This window comes from Anser brachyrhynchus (assembly GCF_964034855.1).
Source record: "Anser brachyrhynchus genome assembly, chromosome: 1".
Classification (NCBI taxonomy): domain Eukaryota; kingdom Metazoa; phylum Chordata; class Aves; order Anseriformes; family Anatidae; genus Anser; species Anser brachyrhynchus.
Window position 1 is genome coordinate 23787959 of NC_137694.1, and position 19702 is coordinate 23807660.

Consider the following 19702-nt stretch of genomic DNA (forward strand, 5'->3'; position numbering starts at 1 on the left):
CACAGGGAAATGCAAGCCAGACAGCTGAATTTTTTGAGCATATTTTCCTCTGTGAGGTTTTTGTTCCCCCTAGGAGAGAGTATGGCTGAACCAGACTGATCAGGATTCAGACTAATGAAATTACAAGTCCCACTCAGCTGTTCCTCCTTTTCCTTCATATGGTTTCCTTTGCTACAACATCTGACAGCCAGATATCCTTTTTTTGCCCATCTGACTCTACTACTCTAAAATAAGACGGTACTGCTGTTCCCAGTAACAGATGGGAACTGAGATAACTATCTGCAAATGGGCTTAGGTGTTGCAATGCTGAAATCTGCAAGGCACTCGCTAGGTGTCTGGATCCAAGACAGGAATCTGCTGAAGTGCCTAAACAGTCTGCGGGGAACAACAAGCATCTCCAAGTAGGTTTGACAAGAGCTGTTATGCTGAATAGGAGAGCTGCCTAAGACAGTCATTAGGAAATGCTAAAGAGAAATGTTTACATAAACTCCAACTCTAAGAGTTTTGATACCTAATTCTAGGCTTAAGGCAAAAATTCAGTCTCTTCAAAACAAAGTATCTATGTCAGAACAGCGCTTTGGATTTGGAGCTCTCCTTCAAGAGGTCATCTCGTCCTGCAGATAGGAACTTGGAGATGCAGATTTTATGCCTTCCTCAACCATGGGACTGCAGTGGTTTAGGATGACCACCTGCCATACAGACCCCCAGGACCGTACAGCCTGGGAAACTTAGTAATTAAAACCTGTACCTCCAAAGGTTTACCTAAATGTTTTGCAGCTTGCACTTTTAGATTAGTATTGAAGCTTCAAGAAACTTACGACAGTGCCAGAGGCACTGATGTCATTTGGTGTTTCCAGCTATGTGTGACTAGTCCATGACCACACAGCACAATCTAGAATGGATTTGACGTATGTGTTTTAAGTCCAGAAACAGTGCCCCATCCTGTCTGTTGTCTCTTCATACCAGACAGCTCTTTCTGGGAACACCATAAGAGACATCCCATAGGCAGCTCCTCCAAAGCCAGCAGTGTAGCTGCAAGGGACTGCCTGCAGCCAGACAGCATCCCAGCCCATACGGCACCAGGATTTCCTCCAGCAATGGAAACAACCCGAGGAATCTCACAGGCCTCATTGTGCGCAACTGCTCTCCTCTAATGGGCTTGGTTGGCTTCCAGATGCTTTCCACTACAAGACATATTGACTGAATAGCAAAACGGACATACATGAAATGTAACGGTGAATAATATCAGTGCAGCTCATACAGCACCAGTTCATGTGAACACAGAATACGCAACACACGGCTTCATGTTGGCTATCTCTGGAAGCTCATATTGGTGATTTTTGTCCAGGTAACCCCCCTCCTTAATTACCAACATAAAGTACAATAAGACCTATATGAAAGTACTTCTCATGTCCAAATAGATTGCTGGTGGCTACATGAAGGTTAAAACTCCTGTTGGCTAATTGCCTCAATTTAATACTGTTAGCAGATGCATTTATAGTTTTAAAACCCTTTTTATGATGTCTAAGTAATTGCATCAATTTGGCAACCCTCTACTTAATTTTAAACAGCTTTAACAGAATGCCTACAGTTGAAAACAATCCTTGTCAATGCTACATAAATTGGCTCATTTTAACTGCTTTTTTTTTGTGAAAGAGGGCAATTTGAACAATTACTCTGCATTGAAAACAGCTTTTGTCACTGCTAAATTGAGTCACTTGAATTGTTATTTACATGTACTATAAAATTTTATTTACTGTCAAAGGACTTTTCTTGCAATTGAATTTTCATTGTAACTCTTAGATTTTGTTTAGAGTGAAATGGTTAATTTATTGCCTTTTATTATGCACTTCTAGTTGGCAGTAAAGTGATTAGAAATACTTTTTTTTAAAAAATAAAATTAATCTCCACCAAGCACTATTCAGGTAAAAATCATTACCATTACTCATTTCCAGTAGTAAAAGGACATTTTTTTGAAAGGTGTGAGAGTCATTGATTGAGTTTTCATCATCTTCCTCTCAAAACCTAGCTTCCCTCAGCACTTTGTAGTGATTTCCAGTAGGCAGCTTTTATATTCACTGTTTTTGACAGGTTTTTGTTATTGATGGAACTGCCAGAGTAGCTGTAGGTTCAGCAATTAATCCCAGACAAGATGCAAAATATCCACTGCTCATTAGGGACTAGCTAATGCATTAGAAAAGACACCCCCAACAGTACTGACATCAGTTGTGTCACTGATACCTTGCATCTTCACAGATGAATTCAAGTGATTGTCAGAAGTGTCAGCTTGACAGCTTTGGTGTCTAAAGTCCTATTTGACCAGAAAGTGATATGACCCAGGCAGTTTTCCCTGCATTGCCCTTTCAGCCCACTTCATGGACCAGAGGAGAGCTCAGCCTACACAAAGGGTTTGTCCTCTGACCACTCGCAAGGTCCTCTGACAGAAGGAATCAGCTCGTGTCAGTCATGGGGTGGTTGTGCACATGGACGTGCCCGAGCTAGAAATGGACATCTGTCTGACGAGTACTTATTTTGTCTGACCTTGGGGCTAGAGCTGAATTGATAATTCACAAAGTGAAAGGTCTTAATAAAGAGAAGGACTGCGGTAGTTATCTGACATTTTAAAATACCAAGTAGCCCTCTGTAGTAATGCAAAATGATCGTACTTGGTTCAGTGAAGGAGCCTGGATTTCATCTGGATTTCAGCATCCTTGCACTCACTGCAGTGTGGACTTTTGTGCTTGTACTGGAAGACTATGGGAAGAAACCTTGATTGGTGTGTGGGTGGATTTAGTGACCTCTCAAACCATCAGATCCCCTTCAATCTCATTCTTCAGATTATTCTACCTCCATGCTTTGTAATGAATACCATTTCTTGCAATTCATCCTCCATCCTAAAAGTGTCTTATCCCCTCTACCTTGCATGTGCTATGAGCTCACCCAGAGCATACCTGCTCCACCTTTTCTGCTTCTGGTGGTTGGTTTATTGGTTTGTCTCCAGCCTGGACATTTCGTGCGGATCCACATGCTGTTTCATTGATTTTCTGATCACACACACGTTCTTTTCACTCATACTGTAGGTGCAACTTGCGGAGGGTATTGTCAAGGTTCTTTGTCCTAATCTGCTGGAGGCTGCTGTCTCAGGGTTTTGCTGCAAATTAAGTGCAGATCTATGTTTGTTTTCTTTGATGCTGTGGTATGAATGATTCTCTTGTGCTAATGGCAGAACTGTCGCAGGCAGAAGAATCTGTTGTATTTACACTACAGCAGCAGCAGCAAATTGCTGTTATTCTAGACAGTTTTACATTTCTTTAATGCCGTTATCTGCTTTGCTACCAGAATCCCAAATGTTTTTCGCCTTGGTTCCAATGGTTTCTTTGACCTTCTTTGACTTTTTTCTGTGTTTTTGCAACTATGGCAGCAGTTTTGTTTTCTTTTGTTAAAAAATAAAATAAAATAAAATAAAATAAAATTAAAATAAAATAAAATAAAATAAAATAAAATAAAATAAAATAAAATAAAATAAAATAAAATAAAATAAAATAAAATAAAATAAAATAAAATAAAATAAAATAAAATAAAATAAAATAAAATAAAATAAATACTGCTTTTTCCTCTATACCTGCCTATGCTTTCTCACTGCCTAGGTATTCTGAGACAGGTATGTTTAATTTTTACAAAACAATGACTTACTCTGCACTTTTGTGCATTTTTCAGTGATTCAGACTGAGTCAGGTTTCTTTTTTGGAATCTGTGTTTACTACAAGATCACAGCTTAGTCTTAATCTGTATTACATGCATTAAAAAATGTTCTCTTCATCATCTCCCTTTGAAGACATCCTACATCAAACAGCAAAGGTAGTTGGCATGATAAACTAGTCCATTAATTCTGAGTCATTAAAATGTTTTCCTGTTCTACAGCTCTCCTAATTTGCTAAAAATCTTGTGCACATTTCTGAAGACTTCCTAAATATTATGAATCTACTCTACAGCCCATCAAGTAGGCCACATGCAGTCTGGACTATATAGATTCATAGCACACATTCTTCAAGAAGTATTGGTCTCAGCCAGAGGAAAATCAGCATCACAGCCATACTCTGGTGTTAGAGGGGGACCGCAGCAGAGGTCTCTGGAGGATGATAAACCAGTATACAGCTTCCAAGATGTGGAAAGTGTTTATATAGAAGAAAATCTTTTGCATATTTTAATAAAAAGGGTTGTATTATACTATCCCTTGAGATGGGGAAAAAACAACAATACCAATATCAACAACAAGAACAAAACTTCAAAATCTGCCAGACATGGTCATATAGCCATAATACTCATTCAAATAATTTGTTTTTTTACTTCCCAGGTCATTTTCAACCAAGGAGGCTAGGAAATTAAAATGTCTCCCATCTCTTCCCCTAATACCCAAATCACCAAGTGCAGAGTCTCTGAGAAAATTTTTAAATGCATTTATGAGAAAAAATTTAAATGTAACATGAAACATTTGGGCTTAAATGCAATTTTGTAGGTATTTTATCTAGAAAAGTGTTCTGAAATGCTTTGCTCACCTGGTACACGCAGCACTAGATCTCGTTCAAGTAGGGAAGCTTACCTTCCTTCTTCAAATGATCAATATTGTCCCTGAAATCCAAGAAACTCCCCTACACACCCTGGTGCTAGTCATCAGGTGCCTTGTATCATGCCTTCTGCTCCTAACCAAGGACTTTAAAAATGTACTGATGCTCTTCTATTCAAATCTAATAACCTGTGTTTATGTTTGGCCCTATCTGGACTCAGGCAGGGCAGGACACTCAAACAGCTTTGGTAGCACTGGAGGATTATCTGTAGCTTTCTGCAGATGTTCAGACATCACTTTTTGTCCTCCTGGCCTTCTGCACCATTAATGTTATCAACATAAGATACTGCTGCCTGGCATGAGAAAGATGACCAGACAGAGCCATCACAGGCCATTCCCAGCACAGTGTAGATAAAGGCCCTCTACAAATATTATGTGCTTGTGTAAATAAAGACTGAACCGTGACGTACCTGAACAGCTGAGGGTGCAGAGGTATCCTTGACACTATCCACTCGGGAGTGCTTACCTTTGTGGCTTAACACTGTCAGAGTATCACCTTGTTTTACATTACTGGATGTAATTTGGATGAGACTTCTGAGGGATTTTTTATATCTTTAGTGAATTAGTGTTTTATTTTTTTAGCATCAATTTCAATCTTGGCATTTAAGCATAGAGCCTTTGTCAGACTCATGAGACTGCATTTCAAAAAGCAGGTAGCTGAGAAATGGGAAATCAAAGACTTTGATTACTGAATGGCTTCTCTGTGAGCATTTTTATTGGTAGCTTCCATATTTGAAAGCCACTTTAGTCAAACAGGTAATCCAAGAATATGCCGGAAAACTCAGGGACTGAAAAGACCAAAGCAAAGGGCAAAGGAGCTACAGGAATAGAAGTCCTCTCTCTGTCCTTGTCATAGCCTACTTAAATGGTAAATGCTTTTACATCTGCATGAATGGATTTTAATTAAATGTATTCATAAATAGAATACTGAGATGACACATCTTGTTGCAAATACAATCTGTCAGCAAACAGCATCTGGAAGAGATGGTGCTCTGTCAGCTAAAGCAGATAGAGGAAGCCTCAGCTCATTCCCATGTGAAGACAAGAAGAGTGCAACTTTTTTTAACTGAAGGCAATCTGTATGGTCCCTCATTTCTCCAAGTTACACTGAAGGACCAAATATCTGATCTTAGAGCCAGGCTGACTGCACTGGATTCCAGTAACAAATTTCTGATACCCCGTGTTAATAACTACTCTAGGAAACCATCCATCTACCAGCATCAGCAGCTGAGGTGGGAAGCCTGTCTTCCCTTCATCATTTGCTAGAGATTTCTTCACGATGAATAAAAGACGATGCAGATATATGTCAAAAATAAAATAACTTGGACATCTGGTGTGGGCCTACTTGCGTTTTAGCATCATGGACACCTGTTAAAGAATAGGATCATTCTGAATAATAAATTTGAGCAAATGAAGAGATGGCACCAAAGAAGGACTGGCTGCATGCCAGTACCACCACTGACTGCCACACTGTGCACACACAGCCACCTGCCATGCATGGTGGGGGTGTTTTAAGCCGTGCCAAAAGCAACCTATTTTCAATTTATTTTTTCATTCTTTCATGCAATAATATTTTTTCTGGCTGGCTGCTTTAAATCATCTCAAATATGTAATGCCAAAACAGTGCAGGTCATTCACTGTTAAGCACAAATGGCTGTAGCTGTTCACCTCAGTACTTGGTTTGATCTACAGTGCACGTTATCCCAGCAGGGCTCGCAGACCAAGACCTCTGAGCCCCACCGTCCTGCAGTAATAGCATTCACCATGTTTGCATGGATACAGGAAAAAAGGAAGAAAAAAGAAAGAAGAAAAAAAAAAGCATAAAAAAGCATAAACCCTGCCAAGCAGGAATCTGTCAGTGTGGTGTGTAAAAAGCTAAGCAATGAATAGTGAGTGACACAAGGGTTCTGAAGATTACTTTGACAATAAAATAATTGCACTTTTTGGTGGGTTTATTTAATTAACACAAAGTAACACAGACAGTAGGTATACATTTTGCAGATTAGAGCAATTCACTAAGTACACCAGCTCTTACATGTTACGATAAGTCTGAGGGGAAGTTGTCTAGACTCAGCATTGTATTCCTCAGTTCATTTAGACCCAGCAAGGTCCTTCCTGAAGCCTCACCTTTCAGAAGTTCCTTTCTTCCTAAAAGACAGTGTGCTTACCTATAATCAGTGCTTTCACCTCCTCTTAAGAACACTCTTTCCTAAACCCTTTGAGCCTTTCCTCAACTTCCCAACTTCTTTGAATGTCTTTCCAAACAAAACAAAACAAAACAAAGCAGAGCAAAGCAAAAAGTAAATTTGAATATACCATATATCCAAGCCTTTAAAAGATTGCTGCATGTTTTTGAAAGCATGCACAGATTAATAAAGACCAAAGACAAATACATAGGGAAGGGATGGGAGAGCCTATTCTGTCATCAGTGTCAGGAGAGAAATAAAACATAATCCCACAGACTGTGATATCTTTTAATGAAGAGCATTTCTTAACAGTTGTAATAGCTGACCCTTAGCCCTTTACTAGTCTATTATCCATCAGTAGCACGGCTAAGTACCTGTAACATTACCTTGAGTCTTAAATGCTTTCAACTGATTTCTGTTTCAGAAAGAGCATATTCTTAAACAAAAAGAAGCAGAAAAAAGGCAGAAACCTTGAACATTATTACCTGAGTGTGTGTAGTTATGTTGTGTCCATCCTTGCAATGCAGCACAGTGCAACTTAGTGCTTGAGTAAAATACAGACGTATGTGCTGCAACTTTAATATACATTACTGCTTGGGCCCTGCATTGCAGAGATACTGACCACATGAAAGTACTGGATTCAACTACAAATGCAATATTTATGAAAACTGAGTCTCAGAATGTGAATTCTTGTTTCCAGTTATCTAGGCATGTCCCTGGGGAATTAGTATCCTTTTGTATTCTTTGTTCATCTGATGAGCTGCCAATTAGGTTTCTGATTCCTGTTAAGAACTGCTAAATGGCATGTGTGATGTTTCTCATGAAAAAAGATTTCAGCAAATACAGCTTGAATAAAGAGGTTTCTTCCCACAAATTCTACATTTCACCAGTAGCCATAGACCCAAAATCATATTCCTGTTATGTTTCATTAAGGCATGGGAAAGATATAGTTAGAAAAAAAGTGCTTTGGGCATTGCGATTAATACGAAGATGCAGCCCAGAGAAGCTGAAGGTGTGAGGAGGTTCAGTCTCAGCTGGAGACATCAGTGTGATAGGAGGCACCTCAGTGTCTAAATGCGTACAGAACTATACAACCTCCATGCAAGGTGCTGTCATTTCCACTTCACAGGTGGAGGACATAGGCTCAGTGAACATTAATTGGATTACACCCCACCCCGAGCTTCTGTCCAAACTAAGCTCTTCCTGCAATCAAATAACCGTCCTTTTAACTGTAAGTCAAGCTGTGCAGAAAACATGCCCAACTTCCTTAAATGCACAATACAGAGAACAAGACAGCTCTGAACACCTCCTGAGAGCAATTTGGAGAGCATAAATTAGGAGTCTACATCTCCTGACTCCTCGGTGTATATAAAGAATCAAAGTGTCCCCAGCGCAGCTGAGCAGGCAGCCATCTAAAGACAATCAAAAGCAAGCACCAAGCGCAGACACTCAACCATTTGCTGGCCACACAAACTGCAGCAGTGCTGCTGCCCATAATCCTGCATGGCTGCCTACTGTCCAGGCACCCTTGCTGAGCGAATGCATGCCCTGAATCTGGGCTGCCCACAGCCAGGAAGAATTTCTGCCTGAGCTCCCCAACCTGTGGAGGGTACCCAATTATCAGAAGATGCTTTCCGCTAATGTTGGGAACACTCCTCCATTGTCCTGCTCAGTCTGGACCACCAGAAAACTGGTAACATTGGGCTTGAGCTGGGAGAATGGCAGCTTGAGACACTCTGACTTTTACCTCTGCAGTGGTTTTACCCTGCTACACAGCTGAACTCCACCACAACTGCTCTCTCACTCCCCATCCTCAAAGGGAAAGGGGGAAAAAATACAATGGAAAAGGCTTAAGGGGTGAGATAAGGCCAGGGAGATCACTCAACAATTACTGTTACAGGCAAAACAGATTCAACATAGGGAGATTAATATAATTTACTGCTTATCCCTAGTGGACTAGAACAGCGAGAAACTAAAAGCAAACGAAAAACACCTTCCCCTCATCCACCCTCTTCTACCTCCACCCCCCCAAGCAGTGCAGGGGAACAGGGAATGGGGGCTGCGGTCAGTCCCTGACGCTTTGTCTCCCCCACTCCTTCACGGTCACTCTCTGCCCCTGCTCCACGCGGGGTCCCTCCCACGGGATGCCGTCCTTCCTGAACTGAGCCTGCGGGGGCTGCCCACAGGCAGCAGCTCTTCAAGAACTGCTCCCACATGGCTCCGTACCACGGGGTCCATCCCCCAGGAGCAAACTGCTCCAGCACGGGTCCCCCACGGGCGGCAGCTCCCCCCAGACCCCCTGCTCCTGCGTGGGCTCCTCTCCACGGGCTGCAGCTCCGGCCCGGGGCCTGCTCCTGCGGGGGCTCTCCATGGGCCGCAGCCTCCTCCAGGCCACATCCACCTGCTCCACCGGGGGCTCCTCCACGGGCTGCAGCGTGGAGATCTGCTCCGTGTGGGACCCATGGGCTGCAGGGGGACAGCCTGCTCCACCAGGGGCCTCTCCACAGGCCGCAGGGGAACTGCTGCTGTGTGCCTGGAGCCCCTCCTGCCCTCCTTCTGCACTGACCTTGGGGTCTGCCTGGTTGTTTCTCTCATATTTTCTCACTCCTCTCTCTCCCAGCTACTGTTGCATTTTTCCATCCCAGTGGTCATATTCTGCTCTTCTGACTGCAAAGTTCTGCCTAGAATCAACAGGAAAGATGTGACCTCTAAAAAAACTGAACCTAGCTGGTGAGTGATCGGCCTCTGTTGTAGCGGAGCACAATCAGTAACAATATAATGATCCAATGGCACCAGAGAAACATTGGGTCTGCAAGCAACAGTCAATGAGGTAAAGACCCTATCTTGCATGACTTTGAATTTTACTATATTAGCAGCTATTCTAAAAGTAATGGGTGAAAACTCTGCTTTTCCTTGTCCAAAGGTTGTAGTTCTCCTAGTGAAGGGATTACTCTCATAAATGGGCACATAAAGGAAAGCCTTAGTTCCTTTATTCCAGTCTTCTGTAGCATTATTTTCTTCTGTTTTCCACACATTAGAGAGGAATTCATCTCTTTCCGAGAATATATTGGTTTTGGTTTCTTTTTCACATTCTGTATTGCAGCAGAAGGACTCCAGTTTTATCAGAGGATGCTGACTTGGCTTGTTAGAAACTCCACTGCAGAGGGAATTGAGAAGAAAGCCACTTTGATATTGAACAAATTGTGGCAAATTTTGAACTCCAGTTGAAAAAGAATTTGGTTGCCTTTCACAGCAAAGTATATTTAATCTTTGGGGTTAATATATAGAGAGAAGTCTACAAAATGGCAAAAACTTACCAGAGAGCCTGCCTGATTACTTTGTTGATATAAAAATGTAGTGACAACTTACTAGTTACTGATTAATATAATAACACTGGAGAATTTCATTTATCCTCATAGATCTTTGATGATCCTAGATTAGTTTACAGAATTAATGGCACAACTGTGAAATTTTGTACATACCTTTTTGAAATGAGATTTGTTCACCCTTGCAATGTTAACTCAGCGTCACAGACTTCTCATAGAAGAGAAAAAAGTTAATTTCTCACTCACAAGACTTAAAAATACTGTTCTGTCTGTTGGTACTACACTACAGGTTCACTTAGGCTAACGATTTTTGTTGTAGCATAACCTCGGCTGTGGCTAAGGGGTGTCCCCGCTTGTTCCTTCACCAGCTTGCAGAGGGAAGGATGAACATCCACCTTTCAGCCATCAACAGTGGTTGGAGCAACTCCAACGGACACCAACACGTGGGCCTGAGCTGACCGGTTACTGTCCTCAGTCACCACTGACCCTGGACTGGTTGGCAACAATAAAAGCAGTCTGTGTTTTGTAATCATTTATTATTTAGAAATATAATATATGGCAAGTTCATATTTTGCACTTCAGAAAGGGCCAGTTTATACTTTGTATTTACATGGCTCTTCCTTCCTTGGTTTCAAAGTGAAGCATAACAGAACTGACTTAGATTTTGAAAAACATAACACAACAAAAACAAACAAACAAAAGCAGTGGTATATAATGTATTTGCTAGATTGGATTTCAGGTAACTGGAAACCCAGGAAGAATCAAGTCCTATCTGCTAACCTTAATTATCCTATAAATATCCTTCCATAATATTATGTTTTATGAATGACTTCTAACTAACAGTAAAACACAAGGTTCCATTTCCATACACAGTCTGATGTACAGATTCACCAAAAAGGGGGCAAGAGTCTACTACTATATAAGTCAAAATTTCAGTAATATTTCTGGCACTGATAGACTAGCTGATTTTATCTCATAGCCTGATCACTTGATATACCCACCAGAAGAATTTTTTCCCAGTTAATTAGCTGCAGAAAACAGGAAACATATTTTTAATATATATGAAAGAATAACCAAAGATGTTTCCCAGATGGAAGCTTCTCAAATTCTCTGATGTCTCTTAGTTATTGGCAACTTGTCCATTTTCCATTTTAGAACAATTTCACAACTTCCCACCCACAGCAAAGAATTGATCTCATTTTGACACAGATTATTAAAGATATTGTGGATGAAATCTTGGCCTTATTGAAGTCAGCAGGCATATTGCCAGTGATTTGAGCAGAGTCAGGATATTACCTGGCTGTCTACAATGCCTGGAGCTTTATAGTAAAATTAAACATGTTCATTTCTCCCATCAGAGATAAATCTCTTCCCCAACTCAACAGTTTAGTCTTTAGACACTGCAGTGGCTTAGTTTTTGAGATAAAGTTCTCTGTAAAAGAAAGAGAGAAATGTACAGGTATTTAAGGGCCCTCCCACAACACACCATTAGTTTGTGGAGTTTACCTTACAGGGTTTCACTGAATTTAGGGAAATCATCAAACAGTTATACAGTGATTTGATCACAATATGATGCTAGGTTTCATTGCATCTTCCTGAGAATCTGAGCAACTGGAAAGATTACAAGCAATTGAAAAAGTATTAGAATTCAGATCTACAAAAATTGTTCACCTATATCCCTATTGTTCCTATATACTACTTTTAGGTTTCATATTTCTCTGGTTTCTTGAAACAAAATATTGGAAACGTATTTGAAATATGTACTGGTCTCCCAAAATTTAATAATGGCATAATTGTCATTATTATCCCTAATAATACATATTTTTACTTCTGTTCTGGTAAAAAACATAAGGGGATGCAAAAACTCTTGGCCTGTAAGAGGGATTGCCAAGCCGAGGCAACTGGAAAACACTTGACTAGAAAGTAAATACTCATAAAACAGCTTAATTCACTCTCTCCTTCAGTCTCTTAACAATACAATGTTCCCCAGGAGAAGACTTGTAGACAGAGACATTGAGAGCAGGCTCCCATGACCAGATAAATATCAGGACTATGTGAGTATGTTAGTATTTATCTCCATCATGCTAATATCTGTGAACCTGGCTCAGGGTCCTATTATGCTAGCCACCATACATGCAGAAAGCAGAATACTAAAGTTATCTAACATATAAGGCTCTATGGCTGCTTGGAATGGTCACCAGGACACATTATTCAGTACAGAACGGCTGTTCATCCCAGCTAGCATCTCTCACATATTTCCATGGCCATATTCGGAAGCAACTACTGCACATGCATGGATAAATCACCCCATTCACTCCATCTGTGCAGGCAGACAGTTGTTGCTATGCCATATGTCCAAATACTCTGACTAGACTTTGCTGTGCATGTAATATAACCATCCTGTGCACATCTAGGTACCTGTCTTGGATGATGGAGACCCCTCCAGAAGTATTGTGCCCATGGCCTCCAAAATCCCGAATGCAGTCCTGACAGCTGTTTGGAGAATTTATAGTTGTCTGTGCATGGTCAAGAAAAAAATAAAAACAAATTTAAAATAAATAAATAAATAAATAAATAGGTGAGATGCTGATTTAGAAATTTGAAAATAATAAAAAAAAAGTGACGGAATTTAACAGAAAAATGAATCCGTCCAACTTGTTTCACTTGTTTCCAATTAAAGTATGTCAATTTTAGCATGATATAACAGAAGGAGTGAATATTGTTAGCTTGAATACATTGATGATTTTCGTCCACAAAATGGCGATAAAGAAGATACCCAACAACTTATATTTGTGTTTATCCAAAACAGGATAGAGGAATTCTGTTCAGAAGCCCTGCGGAGAAGGACTTAGGGGTTCTGGTGGACAAAAGGCTCAACATGAGCCAGCAGTGTGTGCTTGTAGCCCAGAAGGCCAACTGCATCCTGGGCTGCATCAACAGAGGAGTGGGGCCAGCAGGTCGAGAGAGATTGTCCTCCTCTGCTCTGCTCTTGTGAGACCTCACCTGGAGTGCTGCATCCAGGTCTGAGGCCCCCAGCACAAGAAAAATGTGAACCTGTTAGAGCGGGTCCAGAGGACAACTACAAAGATGATCGAGGGCGGGAGCACCTCTCCTGTGAAGAAAGGCTGAGAGAGCTGGGGATAATCAGCCTGGAGAAGAGAAGGCTCTGGGGAGACCTCATTGCAGCCTTTCAGTGCTTAAAGGGGTCTTATAAAAAGGATGGAGAAGGACTCTTTACTCAGGTAGATAATGATAGGACAAGGGGGAATAGTCTTAAATTAAAAGAGGGTAGATTTAGATTACACACTAGGAAGAAATTCTTCACTGTATGGATAGTGAGGCACTGGAACAGGCTGTCCAGAGAAGCTGTGGATGCCCCATCCCTGGAGGTGTTCAAGGCCAGGTTGGATGGGGTCTTGCCCAACCTGGTCTGGTGGTTGGCATCCCTGCCTATGGTAGGGGGGTTGGAACTAGATGATCTTTAAGGTCCCTTCCAACCCAAGCCATTCTATGATTCTATGATAAATAAAAAATTAACTGCTTTTTCTGAAACTGCACAGGCTGAGACAGTATTGATTCATCCCAAACCTGTGGGCTCTTTCATTCCATTATGCCTGAAGCACCCACAGGTTCTGTCTGATAACTGTTCTGTAAGGTGTGTCTCACAATCAATCACATCCTATGCCAAATTTTGTGTGCCACCATCATGCTGCAAAAGATATCAGATGTATTTAAAGCTATTCCTTTTCCCTTTCTTTGGGTATTTCCTGATATTGAAAGAAAGAATAACTTGCATTTTATAAAGGTACTTGCTAAAAGCCAACATTCTGAGATTATGTGTAAAAATAATCTAATATTTTCAAGGAACTATGAAGAACTAACTAAAAGTCCCCTGTATTCATGTCTCTTATCCAGTTCAGTTCAGGTAGGAAGAGACTTTCCATAGCGTACAAGGAGTTCAACCGTTTCTATGTTTCTCCCAGTTTTACATACAGGGCTATGGAGTTCTGGTTTCTGCTCTTTTCACCGAAGAGGCAGAATTTCTGCAAACTTCTTGCTCTATCCAATAACCATAGGGTTACATCGGACATAGCATGTGCTCTAACAAACTGCCAAGCAGAGCCACTAAAGCCTATGGGAGAAGGTAGCCTAAAGCCTTACCAGAGATTTATGTTGTTTTAAATAGATTTATCTTGTTGCAATACCTGAAATGCAGCCCAGGGTCTTTCATAAGCACAAAGGCAGTGGCAAATCTCACGATTAATCTCAGGGGAGAGTGATGAAAGTACATCAGCTGGTGGCAAACAGAACAAGTGAATGATTCTGGAAAACCAATTCATCTTTCTGTCACTCAGCACTCCTAGCTTGCAAATGTATAGCTGTAGCATCTATCCTCAAAGCTGATTGCATTATCAAGAGCAGGAAGAAGTCTGTTTTACATAACGACTGAATCTTGGCAGGTAAGAATATATCTAAACATCTTAGTTTATTTTTCTCCTCCTGAAAGGAGAACACGACACAAATAGCAGTGCTCACCAGTTAGGTAGTGCACCAGTTAGTGCATTTATCAGGAGAACTTCTTCAGACCAAGTTTGCTGCATATTTTTGAAATACTCATCTTCTAATAGAGAGTTGAAAAGAAATGATTTTAACAGGCAGTAAAACTAGCAGTTCATTGACTCACAAAGCAAATTCCATTTCACTGTGACTACGAAATAATATCTGTTAAGTTTTCTTTGATCCTTTGTCTGTAAGTGCAACCCCAGCTAGAGCAAATGGATGGTAAAAGATGTCTTTGGTACATATCCCCTTGTTACCCCAAAGCTATCTATTTCAGTAATATCCAAGCCAGCAGTTTAATAAACACAGCAACACACAAATGTCTCCAGGTGCCAATGAAAACAAGTTTCTCCAACAGACAGAAAGAGTTCTGCTTGGCTATATCAACTCCATGTTATAGGCACATTAAAAGGATCACCACTTGTTGAAAAAGAGACTGAATCAAGTGGATAATATCCATGGGACTGTCAGATAACAATACCTAAGTTATAAATAACAGCTTATGCTGGGTTGCTGGAGCTTTCAAAAAAATGATTATCTGATTATAAAAAGCATGTGCATTTTTTTGCACATTTTGGTTTTGTACTCTGCAGATTCTTCTGCCTTTTTCCTCGAGGTATGCCTGCCAAGGACCCAGATAAGTGTTATTCCACATGTGTAGATTGTTAATATTCCCATTTTTAGGACAAAGGTTTTGAGGAGATTCATAACTAAAACCTTTTCCTGTGAACTCACCCACTCAGTTTTTAACAGAGGTCTTTGCAAAGCAAGTATACACAACTCCATGGAGGGGGTTGGAGGTCTTAACGTAGACTGTGACAAAATGTGTTTACAATATTTTTCACATCGCCAAATCTTTCGTGAACAAACTATTGAAGTTTATTCAATAATGGATTTCACAAGTCTTCTTGATCATCCAGTGCTGTGGTTGCCAGAACACCTTAAAAACTCTCACACGTTACGTGCCTACCACACACCCTGCTGTAGGTCAGTGAGCTTCCCAGCAGGCTGTTGGTCACAGGAAAACACATCCATCTCTCAGACTCCCACTCCAGTAGTTATCAAATCAGCCTGTGCAGCCAATATGAAAACATGTCCATCACTCCGATACCCCCCACCCTAGAGCAATCTGCAAGCAGTTGTGAAGTTTCCCAGTCTCCTACTTCAAAAGGTGGTAACGTATGCAGGGAAGGAATGGCTTGACATTTGAAAGTGACCTTAAAAAGAGTTTTATCACATGGCAGGCTAAGGTGAAAGCAAATAAAAGTGTTTACTTGCTAAGCACAAAACAGACAACACCATTTGCAAAATACAAACCCATGAATGTGCAGAAATGAAATGAGCATGTATTTATAAGTTATCCTGTCCTTGAGTAAGCAGTTTAGCAAATTACTTAGTTCTGATATTTTTCACCACAACAGCCCTTCACACCCTGCTGTGAACCACTCTAAATTGATGCTGAAGCTCACTAATATATCTTGCATTTAAACTCAAAGTGCATCTACTACTCTCTATATGTGTGCATGCATGTATTTTTATATATGCATATATGGACCTAAGTCTGCTGCTTTAGACTGACAGCAGATAGGACAGTAACCAATCAGTTTGGAACAATAACGTTTGTGGTGGACTGTCCCTGAACCCTGTCTTTGAGGATGGGGGACAAGGGGACAAAGGCCTGTTTTTCCCCAGTTTTTCTCCCCTTCCCTCCCTTCAGTTAATTCTTTTTCTCGGACAGACCCTGCTCAATATCATTATCCTCAGAGAAACCCACCATCCATCTCACTTCATCAAGTTCGGCTGCCTTTTGCCAATTGCCTATCATCCTTGGGAAGCAGCTGATAGTACCATTCCCAGAAGGAAGGAAAAAGCTCTAGGATTAATTACTCTCCAGTTAAGTGCAGAAAACACATTTGCTGTGACATATTTATCATCTCACAGCATTCAAAAAGGCTAACATCTTGCACTGATGATGAAAAGCCAGGGACTATGCTAAGAAGCTTGTATCTCCTTTCAGACGCAGTAGAGTGGGGATGATAGGGAGGGGCTGAAAGAAGGAAGGTGGAAGTAGAGAAGGGTAATCACAGTTTCCCAGCAGATTTTTGTGTACAACATTATGGGACAAATGAAGGACTTGATTCATGTTTTGCTCAGATGCACCTCTTTATTCTTTGCAAACATCACAGTAAAATTGAGTCTTGTGGACAGTCTAAAGCCATTGCCCTATTTTCATTAAAAACAGGAGGAATCTTCCCACTGATCTCCACACACTTGGTCTGAAACCTTAGAGATCTGTTGCCCAGATCTGTTGGATTTAAGTCTAGCAGACAGAGGTTAGCCAAGGAGACAACCCGTGGCTCAATCACTTCCCAGCCTAGTGTGTTAACCTAAATTGCCACCCATTTCTTTGGGTGTAATACCCAGGGTGCGATGCAGGGCTCCTGCCTTTCCAGTACCTCTGAGGACATCGACTTTGGTGGAGAGGTGGAGTGAAGCACTCAGCCAAAGAGCTTCCTCAGCTGCAACAGCAACCCGAAAGCAGTGGAGATCACGAATGAGAGGCCAGGAAGATGGAACCCCCTGTGACATTAGGGGAGCTCTGCATACAGGAGTGGCACAGGGGAAGGGCAGGTAGCAGTAAGTGAAGCAGACAAATGAGCATCATTAGTGAACAGCACAGAAAATACAGAAAAAAATAGTGAAGCTAGATGAAAGGGATGAAGGAAACAGTCACATAAATCTTCACCCCCTTTGTGTGTTATACGGATTTGCATGATTGTTACTTTTGCGAGTTTTTTTCTTTTCCTGAAGAGTAATCTGTCAGTTATCATTAGCCCCTGGACCAGTGAGCCTCAGATGGCACTGATGACCTCTAATTCCCTTCCCTGAAAGGTGTGAACCCTGCACTTCAGATTGTACACAGCATGTTTCTCTTCTTACATTATCTGATAAACCTGACTGGCTACACTTGATGCCAAATAAAGGACTCAAGCCCCAGAAAGTGTAAATGTGACTCCACTACCTTCAGCAGAGTTTCACTAATTTATAACATCTCAGTCTCAGGCATGGAATTTTATTACCATAAAAACCAAAGATTTTACTTTTTTAAAGACTTAAGGTACAACAGTTAAACGTAGTTAAAACTCTCCGATACAAATATCAGTGCATTTTGTTCTGTGTAGCGTAGAAATACTCCTGCTGTTCCCTAATCTTTCATCTCTTGTTTTAGACATTGATTTATTAGTTTACAGCTTCAGTAAATTGAGAAAACCTGATGCTCAGACTTCTTATGTCTGACTTTTGAGCCTCATTTCTCAAATGTACCCTATAGTTATTCTGACAATTATGCTAGATTTAATTAGAAATTGGTTCTCCAAAAGTTCAAATACTGCATTATTATTTTGTTACTGTTTACCTCTCTTGTGCTAAGTTCAACATAGTCTGAACTACAACTTTGAACATTGTTTTGGTACATGTAAGGCCGTGTGACAACTTTGACTTTACGGTCAATGAAAATCAATTAATGCACATTAGTAAGAAAATTCTTAGAAAAGCAAAGTCCTTTTGAATGATAATCTTTCCCCTCAATAAAACCTTCCTTGCTCCACAAATCTTGCAATTCTCCTTTTTTCACAGAGACATATAAACCCACTTGTATTTTGTGATGATCGTATAAAGGCAAAAAAGGCTTTAATGACCTTTATATAATTTGACTTCAAACAAACACTCAAAAGGCACTTTTTAAGCAAAGAAATTGCAAATACATATGGAATAAATTGCTAGATCTCGTTAGCAGTATCTTTAAAATGTAAGCCATAAATGTATTTCATGTTCTTTCCTCGTTGCTATATTACAAAATATTTACAGAAAGAATGGTTGGTTCTGGCCCTATACATCTTTCTGTGGAGACTTTGTTAAATATTGCTTTCCTGATGAGCTGAAGATACAAATCTACCTGCACTTACAGGCCATTCAGCTCTGATTTTTGTGTAATTGATGCAAATGAAGCATGTAATAGTGTTTTGTCAACTGCATGAAAAATGGCTTTAGGACATTCTAGTTATAGGAGAGAGAGAATTAAGAGAATCTGAGACGTTAAAGAAGGTTAAGAACATGTTTGTTGATTTAATTCTTCCAACACAAAAAATACTTGCCTTGTGCACCTCCAGGCCTGAATGGTTATGTTAACCCCACCTTTTGGCAGGTAAATACCTTCACCTCCTAGAGGACACAAGTAGACCTAGTATATTAGCAGCTGATGGGTGACACCTAGAACAGGCCATGTGCATTTGTTACTTACTGGCTGTGGGCAGAATACAAAGCACTTCTGGGTGTTAGGCACATATTTAAACATTGTTATATTAACTGGACAGTATCCCCAAGCACAGAGATTTTATGTTACATACATTTCTTTTTCATTTAGTGCATTTACAAGAGAGGCAGCCACTGAACCCTAATGTTGAAACTCACAATTCGTAAGGTCTCAGATGTTCAGTACAGGCTGGGTCATAAACACTGAGAAAATCTGAGTGCAGGGAAGTCTGTTAGAGTCAAAGATGTAGGAGCTGAGGTAACAAAAAGGTTAAATACTGGAATACCTTACTTCCTCATGAGCAAAATTTATACTTGTGTTTAACGAGGTTCTTGGTCCAATATGGCTGTACCTTGCAGCCTTCAAAACAAGCAGCATGCTGCAAACTTGCATTCCTTGCCCTTTAATTGATAAAAAGCTTTAAATACCAGCAGTGCACGTGTCTGCTTTTGCATTGAAGGATGGATTAGGGAAGTGTATTGACTTGTTTTCCACTTCAGTGAAAACACTTTCCACGCAATCTATAGATAACAATGAGCAAAGAGTCAGGCAATGCTGCTTAACAAACCCACTTACTTTAAGTGCACTTAACTGTAAATACCTTATTCCTGAAAAAGTATACTGCCTACACAGATGTATCATAATGCTTCAATTTTTGAAACTGGAAGGCAGATGAGCTACCTCCTCAGGGACC

The 19702-nt window shown here is 40.6% G+C and overlaps 1 protein-coding gene across 1 annotated transcript; it reads left to right on the plus strand.

Annotated features, from left to right (window-relative positions):
* Positions 1-6274: 6274 nt before the first annotated feature.
* On the plus strand, positions 6275-18958 carry LOC308188261 (uncharacterized protein; the record flags this gene model as incomplete). The annotated part of the gene is made up of 3 exons (XM_080577125.1): positions 6275-6373; positions 8771-9540; positions 10456-18958. The coding sequence occupies 3 exons, from the start codon at positions 6275-6277 to the stop codon at positions 10592-10594; spliced, it is 1008 nt and encodes a 335-aa protein (XP_080433251.1). The 3' UTR covers positions 10595-18958.
* Positions 18959-19702: the final 744 nt, after the last annotated feature.